The sequence below is a fragment of the Corythoichthys intestinalis genome, chromosome 5, assembly GCF_030265065.1.
Source record: "Corythoichthys intestinalis isolate RoL2023-P3 chromosome 5, ASM3026506v1, whole genome shotgun sequence".
NCBI lineage: Eukaryota > Metazoa > Chordata > Actinopteri > Syngnathiformes > Syngnathidae > Corythoichthys > Corythoichthys intestinalis.
The window spans coordinates 13,315,465-13,329,670 of record NC_080399.1 but is presented as its reverse complement, the minus strand read 5'-3'; the positions used below and the strand labels follow the sequence as shown (position 1 = coordinate 13,329,670).

The 14,206-nt window shown below is 38.4% G+C and overlaps 1 protein-coding gene across 1 annotated transcript in view; it reads left to right on the top strand.

Annotated features, from left to right (window-relative positions):
• Positions 1 to 14,206, top strand: part of fbxl13 (F-box and leucine-rich repeat protein 13) — a 69,461-nt gene that overhangs the window by 53,714 nt on the left and 1,541 nt on the right. Inside the window, 6 exon segments of the mRNA XM_057836890.1 lie at positions 7,442 to 7,562; positions 7,644 to 7,806; positions 7,875 to 7,994; positions 11,585 to 11,708; positions 11,784 to 11,864; positions 12,000 to 12,134. Coding sequence (XP_057692873.1) covers positions 7,442 to 7,562; positions 7,644 to 7,806; positions 7,875 to 7,994; positions 11,585 to 11,708; positions 11,784 to 11,864; positions 12,000 to 12,134 — 744 coding nt within the window.

The window sequence follows — 14,206 nt, the reverse complement described above, 5'->3', positions numbered from 1 at the left end:
AGTTAGTTCGAATAATCGAGTAATCGGATAAGGAACACGAAAAATTAAAATACCTGAGCTGAGCCACAAACGGTATAAAATAAATAAATAAATAAGGATCTATGTACAACAAAAGAACAATTGTCTAACTTACATAGCAAAAGTCCGCTAGCTTAAATGCTATAAAATGCTAACATTTTTTTACAATGCCCCTAACAAGTGATTCAGACACATATTCCCACGAAAAACGGCTAAATATACCTATAAACTAAAATACGAATGCATTAAAATAACATGAGCCCAAACAAAAACTTAGCTTACGTTGGTCTGAACAGGGAGCAGTTGGATTAAGCCATATGAAATGAGGGTAGTGTATCCATCCTAATCAATAAAACGAAATGCAAACACTTCCAAAATAAACCATTACAACGCCACTTTAATTAAACGAATACTCGAAGCAACAAAATTTAATTCGAATATTTTTTTCTAATCGAATACTCGAGTTAATCGATTAATCGTTGCAGCACTAATTAGTACATAGAAATTACTAAAACATTCTCTTTCTAAGTAAATGCACTTGCCCTGAAACCAAATCTTAAACAAAAAACAAGCGAAAATAATGATTCAGAATGTTTTTTTTAGTTACCGAATAAGTCTAGAGTCCCCCTAAAATTCTATTTTTCTCATGTCCCACATTATCAAGTTTGATCTAAAATAAAACACTTAAAATAAAATGTAAATTTATTTTTACGGGATATTATTTGTTTAATTGTTCTCTCTTGTAACAGTGGGAATAAGTGACAGTGGTCACTACAGTGGATATCTATTCAAAATAGAGCTGAAACGAATACTCGAGCAACTCGAGTAACTCGAGTTTAAAAACTGATCCGAGTAATTTTATTCACCTCGAGTAATCGTTTATTTTGACAGCTCTAAGCATCACGTTTCGCTCGGACTACTTTTAATGCGGGACAACGCGCTGACGTCACGTGCGTAGAGAAAGAAGCAATAAAAATATATAAAAAACATTTCCGCAGCCGACAGCCGCTCCAAACTACGCCGACGTTGCTAAAAACTAGCCCGCGTGATGTTAAGTTAGTAGCAGGTAGCATCTGAGGAGTCTCATAGAGATCACATGTATGTTGAACTAGATGCAATATGATAGACTCGGCCGCGTCTGGGCAGCGGTAATAAACAGCGGCCATCTTAAAGCAGTACAGCGCTAAGCGCTAATAAAGAGCGCTAAGCGCTAAAAAATAAGATTAACGTTACTGCCTGAGTCACTAGCTCACGCAACGTTAGACCCTGCGGAGGGCTAGGTTTCTATTAATTATGACCACTTTCGATGCGTAGGTAACGTGTCTTACATACGGGCTTTAACATAACATAGCTTTGTGGAGTGATAAGGGTGTAAAATAAAAACTCAATAATGCTAACTATCAATTTTAGCTTAGTAGTCATTGCTGGATAAAACACCAAGTAGCACTGGTCCCTAATGTGCTCCAATACAGCCTGTATCATACATTTATCTTGAACACTGCAAAAACACAAAATCCTATCAGGACTTACAGTTTAGAGTAGCGTAAAACTTAACTAGAACTTAAAAATGGCTTGACACAAATAGAAATTCAATTGAAACAGGTGGGAAAAAATCCTAACTTTTAAGTGATGTGTGTTATCAAGCGTAATGGCATTTTTAGGTATAAATGTATATATATTTTAATAAGATCTAAAGGTTTTTTGAGTGAAAGCAGTGAATTTGTCTTTTTTTTAATTCTAGTTACATCTGAGATGCAATTGTTGGCTGTTTTCAACAATATACATCGAAAATAAAGACATTGATTGACTGAAAATGGTTCAAGATTGGATGAAATGTCTTGTTTTCTCATGTATATTTATAATTGCTCTTCACCTAAAAATATATTTGTTTTATCCGATTACTCGATTAATCGATAGAATTTTCAGTCGATTACTCGATTACTAAAATATTCGATAGCTGCAGCCCTAATTCAAAATAATCATTACCTTTAGGGCTGCAGCTATCGATTATTCATTAGTCAATTAATCGATGAACTGGTTTGTTCGAAAAATCGAGTAATCGGATAAGGAACATTAAAAAATTACTGGTAAATACCTGAGCTGAGCCGCAAACGGTATGAAAAAAATAAATGATGATCTAAGTACAACAAAAGAACAATTGGCTAACTTACATAGCAAAGTCCGCTATCTTAAATGCTATAGAATGCACTTTTTTTTTTTTTTTTTTTTTACAATACTCTTAACAAATGGTTCAAACACATATTCCCACAAAAAACGGCTAAATATACCTTTAAACTAAATTACGAATGCCTTAGAAAACATAAGCTCAAACAAAAACTAAGTTTATGTTGGTTTTAACAAGTAGCAGCTGGATTAAGCCATGTGAAATGTGTTATGTCATATTCACTGTTGCCACTAGAGGGTAGCAGCTGGATTAAGCCATGTGAAATGTGTAATGTCATATTCACTGTTGCCACTAGAGGGCAGTGTATCAACCCAAATCAATAAAACTAAATGCAAACACTTTCAAAACAAACCATTACAATGCCACTTTGATTAAACGAATACTCCAAGCAGCAAAATTTAATTCGATTTTTTTTTTCTAAACAAATTACTCGAGTTAACTGATTAATCGTTGCAGCACTAATTACCTTAACTTGTTCACTGCCAGCCCAGGTCACAGTATGTGTTGTGGTAGTTAGTAAAAGAGGGAAATTGATTTTGAAATTACTTATTGATGGCAACTGACGTCAAATCTATTTCAACTGGGAGGGGCTCCCAGTTAAAATGGATTCGACGTCTATTGCCTTCAATGGCAGCCAGAGATTTAAGCCATACAAGGTCACAAGAGATTTATAAAACAATAAATAAATTTCGAGAGCAAAATACACAAGCGGCACAATTGTTTCAATTTATGTCTTCTTAATTTTTCATTTTATTAAGATTTGATTTTTTTTTAAGTATTTAAAAACTAAATTTGCATTTTTAAAATATATTTTTTACTTATTAATTTTTAAATAATTGATTTTTTTCTGGCACTCTAACTCTTTTAGAAACGAAGGCGGTGGAAAAAGATGTCTTAATTTAATCTCTAAAACGGTTATAAAACATTTATAACAAAAAAATCATAATTCAGTCATAATCCGTGGTTAATAAACATAGCAATTATTTTTTTGTGGAATTTGGAGTTTGACAGTTTGACATCGCCAGACAATTTTCCCTATGCAACCCTGTTATCCATATAATCAGAATAAGATATTTTTTCTTCTTCATTTATTTACACAAGTAAGTTTATCCTCCTGGTAACAGCTAGCTAAATAGCTAGCTCCTACTCCTGTGAAAAAGCTAACATAAGTACAGATTTGCAACCCTGTTACTGTGACTACTGTGACCACAAAACAAAATTATGCCATTGATCGATAAGTTGTGCTAACCAAGCTTTTCATTGTTTATTACATAATATTGATGAATAGGTAAAAAAAAAAAATTTAAGTGAAGGCATTTCTTTTTTTAGAATCTTCCTACCAAAATGTTCTCTAATTCTGGCATGACCCAATTCCAAGCACAATCTGCAGCAGGCTGACAATCTTTGAAGCAGTGTTTACTTGAGGATCATTAGCATGATATGTTCACAAATTGGACCTTGACACGGCAAGGCTTCTGAACTAAATTGATTATTCACAGACCTATAATGAAGAAAAACTTTGTCGCAATTGCCATTAAAATCGCTACAGACAATCAATGTATTATTTTCAGTGTAAAATGGATGCTGTACAGAGGTGAGTATAATAGCCAAAAATTTTACTCAAATAAAAGTAACGTTTTACTCAAATAAGAGTAAAAGTAGTCATCCAAAAATATACTGAAGTACAAGTAAAAAGTATTTGGTGAAAAGAATACTCAAGTAATGAGTAACATTATGGGTAACTGCTTACGATGTTTGATTTTTTTTCTCAACAATGGTATTTTTTTTTCTCAGCAGAAAGTTAATCTATATACATTGGGGCAAATAAGTATTTAGTCAACCACCAATTGTACAAGTTCTCCTACTTGAAAATATTAGAGAGGCCTGTAATTGTCAACATGGGTAAACCTCAACCATGAGAGACAGAATGTGGGAAAAAAACAGAAAATCACATTGTTTGATTTTTAAAGAATTTATTTGCAAATCATGGTGGAAAATAAGTATTTGGTCAATACCAAAAGTTCATCTCAATACTTTGTTATGTAGCCTTTTTTGGCAATAACGGAGGCCAAATGTTTTCTGTAACTCTTCACAAGCTTTTCACATACTGTTGCTGGTATTTTGGCCCATTCCTCCATGCAGATCTCCTCCAGAGCAGTGATGTTTTGGGCCTGTCGTTGGGCAACACGGACTTTCAACTCCCTCCACAGATTTTCTATGGGGTTGAGATCTGGAGACTGGCTAGGCCACTCCAGGACCTTGAAATGCTTCTTACGAAGCCACTCCTTTGTTGCACTGGCTGAATGTTTGGGATCATTGTCACGCTGAAAGACCCAGCCATCTTCCATGCCCTTGCTGATGGAATGAGATTTTCATTCAAAATCTCTCGATACATGGCCCCATTCATTCTTTCCTTTACACGGATCAGTCGTCCTGGTCCCTTTACAGAAAAACAGCCCCGAAGCATGATATTTTCACCCCCATGCTTCACAGTGGGTATGGTGTTGTTCGGATGCAATTCAGTATTCTTTCTCCTCCAAACACGAGAAACCTGTGTTTTCTACCAAAAAGTTCTATTTTGGTTTCATCTGACCATAACACATTCTCCTAGTCCTCTTCTGGATCATCCAAATGCTCTCTAGCGAACCGCAGACTGGCCTGGACGTGTACTTTCTTCAGCAGGGGGACACGTCTGGCAGTGCAGGATTTGAGTCCCTGGCGGCGCATTGTGTTACTGATAGTAGCCTTTGTTACTGTGGTCCCAGCTCTCTGTAGGTCATTCACTAGGTCCAGCAGTGTGGTCCTGAGATTTTTGCTCACCGTTCTTGTTATCATTTTGACGCCACGGGGTGAGATCTTGCATGGAGCCCCAGATCGAGGGAGATTATCAGTGGTCTTGTATGTTCTCCATTTTCTAATAATTGCTCCAACAGTTGATAACTTTACACCAAGCGTTTTACCTATTGCAGATTCAGTCTTCCCAGCCTGGTGAAGGTCTACAATTTTGTCTCTGGTGTCCTTCGACAGCTCTTTGGTCTTGGCCATAGTAGAGTTTGGAGTGTGACTGACTGAGGTTGTGGACAGGTGTCTTTTATACCGATAATGAGTTAAAACAGGTGCCATTAATACAGGTAATGAGTGGAGCCTCGTTAGACCTGGTTTGAAGAAGTTAGACCTCTTTGACAGCCAGAAATCTTGCTTGTTTGTAGGTGACCAAATCCTTATTTTCCACTCTAATTTGGAAATAAATTCTTTAAAAATCAAACAATGTGATTTTCTGGTTTTTTTCCACATTCGGTCTCTCATGGTTGAGGTTTACCCATGTTGACAATTACAGGCCTCTCTCATCTTTTCAAGTAGGAGAACTTTCACAATTAGTGGTTGACTAAATACTTATTTGCCCCACTGTAAACTGTTATTATTATTCAGTACTATAACTCATTACGTAATTGCATTAACCCAAAAAAAACAAAAAATTGCAGAAGTGAGGCATCATTCATCCAAAGAGCATGAGTACCCTCTAACAGAGAAAATAGTTCTTAGTTTGAATAGTTCCTGTTATGAAATTAAAAGGATCATATCTCCAGTTTTCCCTGGTCAATTGGTGTCAAATAAAAATTGGGACGCCAGATGATTGAATAGGCCGACGTGATCATAGAACAGCAAGCTTTAGTCTAATTCAGTGCTTCTCAATTATTTTCTGTCACGCCCCCCCCAAGGAAGACTTAAATGTTTCACGCCCCCCCAAACTCTCTGCCGCCACTGTAAATAGTATCATTTGTCTATAAAATTACTATTATAAATACGCATCTGCCTAACATTGTGTCCTTTTTTCTAATAAAGAAAAAAAGTAACATAGATCAACTTATAATAAAGTATAACTTTATTATAAACATTGTTTTGTTTGTAACAGAGAAGACTTGATGTGCATCAATTTGCCTGAATTAAAAAAAAAAAAATCACATCCAAACTAAAAAATACACTCAAGGTACATTTTTGACCATTTGATACAGAAAAATAAAATGTAATAAAATCAGTAAATAATACCAAATTAAAATTGATTAGAAACATTCACTCATGAGGACAATGTGCCAAAAAATTTGACCGAAAAAACAAATCTGAATAAAAAAAAGGGGGGGGGGGGGTGTCCTTGGACAGGACAGTTTTTATTTTTGCTGCTCACAGTATTTACCTCCTTTGCAATGATGTGGAGTTATTTTTCAATTAGCATGCTAACAATGCTCACTGGCTTACTGATATAACACTGACAAAGCAGGACGATTGTTGGCAATATTTGGCACGTTTTCACTGAAAAAATCAAGCGGCTTAACAATGAGATTGGGGTCTAATGTCTTTAAGTGGCGTCTTAATTGATTTGGCTTCTTGCTGTCTGCTATAATTATTTTTAGACACAGTAAACAGTGGTCTTTCATCATCACCCACTGTATTAAAAGTCAAAACTAAAAGGCAAACGGCACGAAAAAAGCGCATTCACGGCGGCCGAGGTAGAACCGTAGGTGAGGGCAGTCGTCGTGACGATCCCAAGCCGAAAATGGCACTTCTCGGGCGGCGACGTGAGAACCGGACAAGACAGTGGGTCGCTGCGTGAGTGAGTCCGGTCGGAAAACGGCTTTCGAAAACGGCGGTGGCACACTGCTCTTCATATCTGTTGTCTGTGTGTGCTGAGTGCTCTTCCTTAGTTCAAAAATACTGCGCGCACTCTGAAAATGAGAGCGCCACTGCCACCTACTGAGTGGATGTGCAAGTACACTTTATTCCAGTACGGCAAAAAACAAAACAAAACAACAAAAAAAAACACATAAAACATGTTCTCCGAGGTCACATGCGCCCCCCCTGGCATTGCTCTGCGCCCCCCCAGGGGGGCGCGCCCCACTATTTGAGAAGTACTGGTCTAATTGGTATAATGAAGTCATGTGATTATTGTTGCGATGTCTCATTGGTAAACTGGTAGAGCTAACTTAAGGTTAGACTCAGCCCTGTTAACTCATAGCCTGCCATTCATGTCGCTCGACGTCCAATCCATTTGAACTGGGAGGGTGGCGGCCCTCATTTACTACTCTTTTAAAGAGTGGTTTTGTGTTTTTTTTTTTTTTTTTTTTTTACGTTTTTATGATAGAGTATTTTTTTGAGCCTTGACATCAGGTTGAAAATTTTAGTATCATGACAACAGTACTGGTAACATTCCCTTGCTAGCATGATGCTATGTGTCCCATGTAGGCCCTGATGGCTAATTGCCAAAATTTGTCATCCATCTCTCTGCTGGAGGCCTGGCAACTCTCCGACGCTGGCATCAAAGCCATTGCTGAAGTTGCCAAACTTAAGAGTTTCAGTCTGGAAGGTGGGCTCCACCACCGACGGATATGAAAAAAAATGCTTTCCCCATTTTAAACATCTCAAAGCTAGCTTGTCCCGTGTCCAGGTAACAACCACGTGAGCCACATCAGCTGGAAGGCGCTGTGCTGCAGCTCGCGAGGCCTGCGCAGGCTGCACGTCGTCGAGTGCCACAAGATGGGCGACACTGCCCTCAAGTCGGTGGCCGGCCTACGAAGCTTGCAGTACCTGGACATATCGCTTTGTAGCAAGTGTGTTTCATAAACGAGTATTACTTGCTAACATGAGTTCACTTGACCGACTGCATGTTTCATTCTAGAGTGACTGATAAGGGCATTTTTAGTCTGGCGGAAAGCACCTCGGCCAACAAACTGCGAGAGCTCAATGTCAGTTACTGCTGTCAGATCACTGATGCCGCCATCACCGTGATTGGCCACAGGTAAAACTTACTCAAGCACTCTCTGATGCTCACAAATGATCTGTCAATTCAAGGTTTTTAGCATTAATTTATTAAATAACATTAAACTGTGAGAACGGTAGGAAGGATCTGTTTCCTGAGGTTCGGTCAGTGTTATTTTTGGCATCCCTTCTAATTTTTGTCTTAATTGTAGTCTTGATTGGATGTTTACTAGTGGTAAACTCATTGAAATTCACAGCAGAAGAATGATGGGACGCCACACAATTCAATGTCCTATAGACCCTACCCACCGACGTCCCAAAATCACGTGCTCGCTGTATGGTTCCGCCCACTTGTCTGTCATTTTGTGTCTGTATTATCAATGGTCTCAATTGATCGAGCAATTTATAATGCATTTCATGGAAGACCCGGTGCTTTCGGACGCCGTAAACTCACTTGATGCGTTGCATAAAAGGCGTTATGTGGAAAAGCTTCACTTTATCCATTCGCCAGATCCATATTTGATGCCTAAATCGATGTTTTTCGACCCGCTGTCTCCGCCGTATTTGCCTGACATCTGCTAGCTACCCTGAACTGTACAACTATCTTGTCCACACAAAATCAGCCTATTCTCACGAAAGTTTGAAAAACTTTAAGAGCTTGGAGGCTTATAAATACTTCGTTGCTGGTTGGGTGAAACAGGTCCTCATCCGCGAAAATTCGGCAGGAATCTATCTTGTGCTTGGAAAGGTGAGTTACGAAATTTTCAATTCAAAATCTTTTGTTATTGCTAACATCCACTGTCAAGTCTAATGTATTTCATGTCGTTTGTCAATGGAGTTAGGGCTTTTAATGTTTATATGGTTTAGCGATAGCACTCTCACTACATACATACGTGTATGTTGTCGGCGATTAGCCTAGCAATGATCTTAATTGTGGTTGTCAGCCCAAAACCCTCTAAATATATATTAAATGCACCTTACCAGATATAAAATGACTACTACATAATCTGTGGTATTTGTTTGGAGCCCAGTTTTCTCGTCGAATTGCAGCAGCCCATCTCGCTCTCTTCTCTCCGGGTCTCTCGGAATCCGGTAGAACTTCAAGTCTCTCCGTCTTCTCCGTCTATCTTCTCTGTTATTGCAACCGACCGCCACACACGCCTTCACCATTTTGATTATTAATGTTAACGAGCAGAAAAACACGTCGTAAATAGGAGGAATGTACGTAGCCGTAACAGGGAAACATGATGTGTTGACGGACAATTGGGCGGCACCAGTCAGGAGGAAGGAGTTGTGACGTCACGTGGGTAGGGTCTATTGGGAAGGGCAACGTGCATAGCTGGGGGCCATCTTGGGTATGGCAACCAGCGGTTGGAAACTACATCTTGAAAAGTACATACTGCGCAGCATCGGCCCGATACCAATGTTATTTTGGTGCTGCAACGATTAATCGATTAACTCGAGTAATCCGATTACAAAAAAGCTTCGAATCATATTTTGCTGCATCGAATATTTGTTCAATTAGAGTAGCGTTGTAATTTGCATTTAGTGTTGTTCATTTGGGTGAATAAACTGCCCTCTTGTGGCATCAGTGAATATGATATAACTTATTTAACATGGCTGAATCCAGCTACTCCCTGTTAAGACCAACATATGTTAAGTTTTTGTTTGAGCTAATATGTTTTTTTATGCATTAGTAATTTAGTTTACTGGTATATATAGCCATTTTTGGGAGTATGTGTTTGAACGATTTGTTAAGAGCATTGTAAAAAAAAAAAAAAAATCATTTCATAGCATTTAACCCTTGGGGTTAGAAATAATTTTATCTACACTCGAGGTATTGTGACCATTTTATGTCCACGCCTTTGCGGTGTTATAAGTTTGTCATTTCCATTTTTTTTTTTTTACTTCAAATGACTCAAAATGTTCAGGGGGACCTTAGCTACGCATACATAGGTTTTTTTTTTTTGTTTGTTTGTTTGTTTGTTTTTTTTATGCCCTCTATGGACAGTAACAGCTGCTCTATGCTAATAGCAAAATTAACTATGCTGTATATATCATATAAAAAAAAAATCAAAGTGGAATATTTCATATGGCCTAATTACAGGTTTTAATAAATCAATGAGTCATCACAACATTATTTTTTTGAAGGTCCCTATTTTTTGATAATGGCAATTTTATATAAAAACACTCGAGGTATTTTGACCATTTAATCTCCACGCCTTTGCGGTGTTCTAAATTTGTCATTTCTGATTTTTTTTTTTTTTTTTTTAACTTCCAATTACTCAAAATGTTCAGGGGGACCTTAGCTACGCGTACGTGTATGCTTTTTTTTAATTTTATTTTTTTGATGCCTTGTAGGGACTGTAACAGCTGTGCTATGATAATAGCAAAGCTTACAATGCTGAACATATATAAAAAAATAAAATAGAATCGGAATATTTCATATGGCATAATTAGACCATTGACTAAGTCACTAAGTTATAACAACATTATTTTTTGAAGGTCCCTATTTTTTGATAATGGCAATTTTATGTAAAAAGTTACACCGAAGGTATTTTGACCATTTTATGTCCACGCCTTTGTGGTGTTATAACTTTGTCATTTCTGATTTTTTTTTTTTTTTTACTTCCCGTGACTCAAAATGTTCAGGGGGACCTTAGCTACGCGTACATGTATGATTTTTTTTTTCATTTTATTTTTTTGATGCCTTGTAGGGACTGTAACAGCTGTGCTATGATAATAGCAAAGCTAACGATGCTGTATATATATAAAAAAATTAAAATAAAATCGGAATATTTTATTTGGCACAATTAGACCATTGAATAAGTCACTAAGTCATAACAACATTATTTTTTTGAAGGTTCCTATTTTTTGATGATGGCAATTTTATATAAAAAGTTACACTCGAGGTATTTTGACCATTTTATGTCCACGCCTTTGTGGTGTTATAACTTTGTCATTTCAGATTTTTTTTTAACTTCCAATCACTCAAAATGTTCAGGAGAACCTTAGCTAACAAGCCAACGATGAAAACTTTAGAATTAACAGAATTTATAGTCACACAGCCCCAAGACGACCTGCATAGCCACGTCAGCATTGCGCGGTGCTCCTGGAGGCTTGCCCGTATACACTTCCAGTTTCCATGAAGAGGTGGCCACGTCGCACAGCACCCAGATTTTTAAGCCTTGTCCGGCTTGCAGGACATGTACTGTTTGAATGAGCAGCGGCCCCGAAACGAGACGAGCTGCTCATCCAAACATATATACCTGCCAAGATTGTACATCTTGCAAAGAAGTCCGTTCCACCTTGCCTACAGCTGCGAGCAATGCACAATATAATGCATGCAAGATGCACACGTGTGCATTGCTTTGTTTTGCTATTTGCGTGTGTCAAAGCAATGCAATGCGGACGCGTTGCACATCTTGTAAAGAAGTCCTTCCACCTTGCCCACAGCTGCGCGACCGGTTTTCGTGGCATGATGACGCAGGGGCCGGTGCAATTTATCAAAGCGCAGCGTGCGGTTGATGTGCACAAATCGTCACAGCGAGCAACGCACAATATAATGCATGCAACGTGCACGCGTGTGCATTGCTTTGTTTCACAGTAGGTATTGTCTTTCCTTTTAAGGTTTACCAAGCTGTCCCATCTGAACCTGAGCTACTGCGAGCAGCTTACCGACGTCGCTTTGGAGTCTCTAATGGGCAGCTCCATCACCTCTCTGGACATCAGCGGCTGTAACATTCAAGACGACGTACACCACTTGTTTGAATTTCCTCAAAAGTGGTTCGGAGTTGGAGAGGTCTTCATTGTGTTACTGTATTTTCAGGGCCTGGCTGCTCTCGAGGAGGTTCCATTGACAAGGTTGATTATCGCCGAATGTATCAACATCACAGATATTGGTATAGAGGTACAAACATTGTCTCATATCGCTTACCTGCTACATTATCCAGCAGAGCACAAGAAATCATTCAAGTAGCTGGAGAGAGTTGTGTTTGGACCAGTGAGTTGAATATCCCGCAATTAATTTGTTTTCTTTGGGTAGAATCTGTGCAAGTACGTGACTGATCTGGAGTACGTGGACGTTTCTGGGTGTTTGGAATTGTCCGATATGGCCATTAAAGCCTTTTCGTTTTACTGCAGAGGTCTATTCACACTGCGGATGGCGGGCTGTCCAAAGGTACACACTGTACATGGTCAATGGCCATGCACAATTTTGTGTTGTAATTGTCTGCTGTATGAAGAAATAAAAGTTAACCCTTTAAAGGGCACTCGTTTAACTCATTGCCTGACAATGACAGAGATAGACGTCCCATCCATATTAACTGGAAGGACTGGCTGTGAAAGCTCCTGTTTCAGTAGCATGCCTAGCAGCCAATGAATGAGATAATAGTAAATATTCTCTTATTTATTTCTTTTTTGCATTTTTAACCGTTTTTTAAAACTTTTTTTTTTTTAATTAAAACTTTTTTTTTTAAATCGGGGAAAAAGCCTATTAATTTTCTATTACTTATATATAATAATTTTATGTCAAAAAATAGCTTGAATAAAAATCTAAAACTGCAATCATTCTCTTAATTTATTTAAAATGATTTTTTTTTTTGCTAAATGATAACAAAAAAGGTCATTTAAAAAAGTATATATTTATTAATTATTATCTTCAGGCTGTCACCAGAATGTGTTTTTGTTTTTATTCATTTTAATTTTGTTTCTATTAACATTTTATTGATGTATAGTTATATTTAATGGTGAAAGAAATTATATTAAAAAATATTAATTAACATTAACATTTAATGTGGTACAAGTGTGGTCTACATGACCCAAACTGTGATGTATGCTACCAAAAATAGTCACTTGCCCTAAAAACATGTTAAATTTATGGTAAAATAATGGCAGCTGCGGTTGCCAGAACTGCATTTTAACCGTAGTTTTTACAACTGTACAAATTATGTACATTGTCGGAATTTGACCTCTTAGCCAGATTGCCGGAATCACGCCAGCCAAACCGCCAGAACCGCGCTAGCGCAATATCAACGACCAGGCCAAAAGGCCAAACTCCACGCGTTCTCCTTAGTTTCAACCCCTTGTACTGACTCCATTTTAAAAGCTGGAAGAAGGCTTCGAAACACAAGTTATCAATTTATTCCAAGTCGACAGCAACCAGACAGCAAGGCAAAAACAGCAAACAGACCCAGACGAAGAGGAAGGCTGCATCTATTCTAGGGTCACCATATCACAGGTCAACAAAGGTTTCCCGATAAAAGACAGCGCTAGCTAAAGAATCCAGTCTTTTGAAGGCTTTTGTGGGGCGGGCTGTGGGCCGGAAGAAGTGTGTTTGAGCATAGTTTAGGGTTATTATCTGTTGTGCATTGGGCAGCAGGGTTCGGGCGTTACTGTTGTCAGGGCAACGAGAGTTGAGGATTTTGCCAGCTTCAGCGCCACGTGAGTGCTGAGTGTCAACTTCTCAGTCGGGGGTTCCTCTGTTATCAGATGTTCCTTGTGGGAGGAGAGGATTTCCTTTCATTATTCTGGACTGTCCATTGCTGGTTACCAGAAGAGCTGATGGTGGGATTCAGTGGTCCAGACGTGGGCTTGCAGATGTCTTGGCCATAACTTGCTTGTCTCGCTCCGTCAGGGTCAATCTCGCTCAGTCAGCTGCATGGCGCATGCACTGGGCTTCCGTAGTCAGCAGGCATCCTTTAGTTGTTATCGCCCTTATCTGCACGTTGTCTTGGCACTGCAAATTCCAATCACTACAAGTCCGTATTCTACTTGTTTTCTTACACTATAAATTTAAAAACTATTTATTTTAATTTGGTGTGTTAGAGTAATACAAATAGTCAAATAGTACATTTGGGAAAGGATACTATTCCCTTCAATATGTCACCAGTCTGATGGTCTTTCACATTCTTCCTCGTCTTCAACCAGGATTTGAATCCGTATTGTAACTATGGCAGTCGAACGTGCTGACTACTGAGCCAACAGCCTGGTCTAAATTCAGCCTCCGGTATGCTCTTTAAATTCGTAAGGTTTTCCTAACTCTCTATACCAGGGGTTTTCAACCCAGTCCTCAAGGCACACTGTGGGTCCTGGTTTTTGTTCCAGCCGATCCAGCAGAGACAGTTGAACCAATGAGGCTTCTGCTAAAACAAGCCACACCTGACTGCAATCAACTGATTGCACTTGTAAAACACCAGATTGGGGAAAAAGTGTTGTCATCTTGTTTGGTAAGAATGAAATCCTGCACCCACA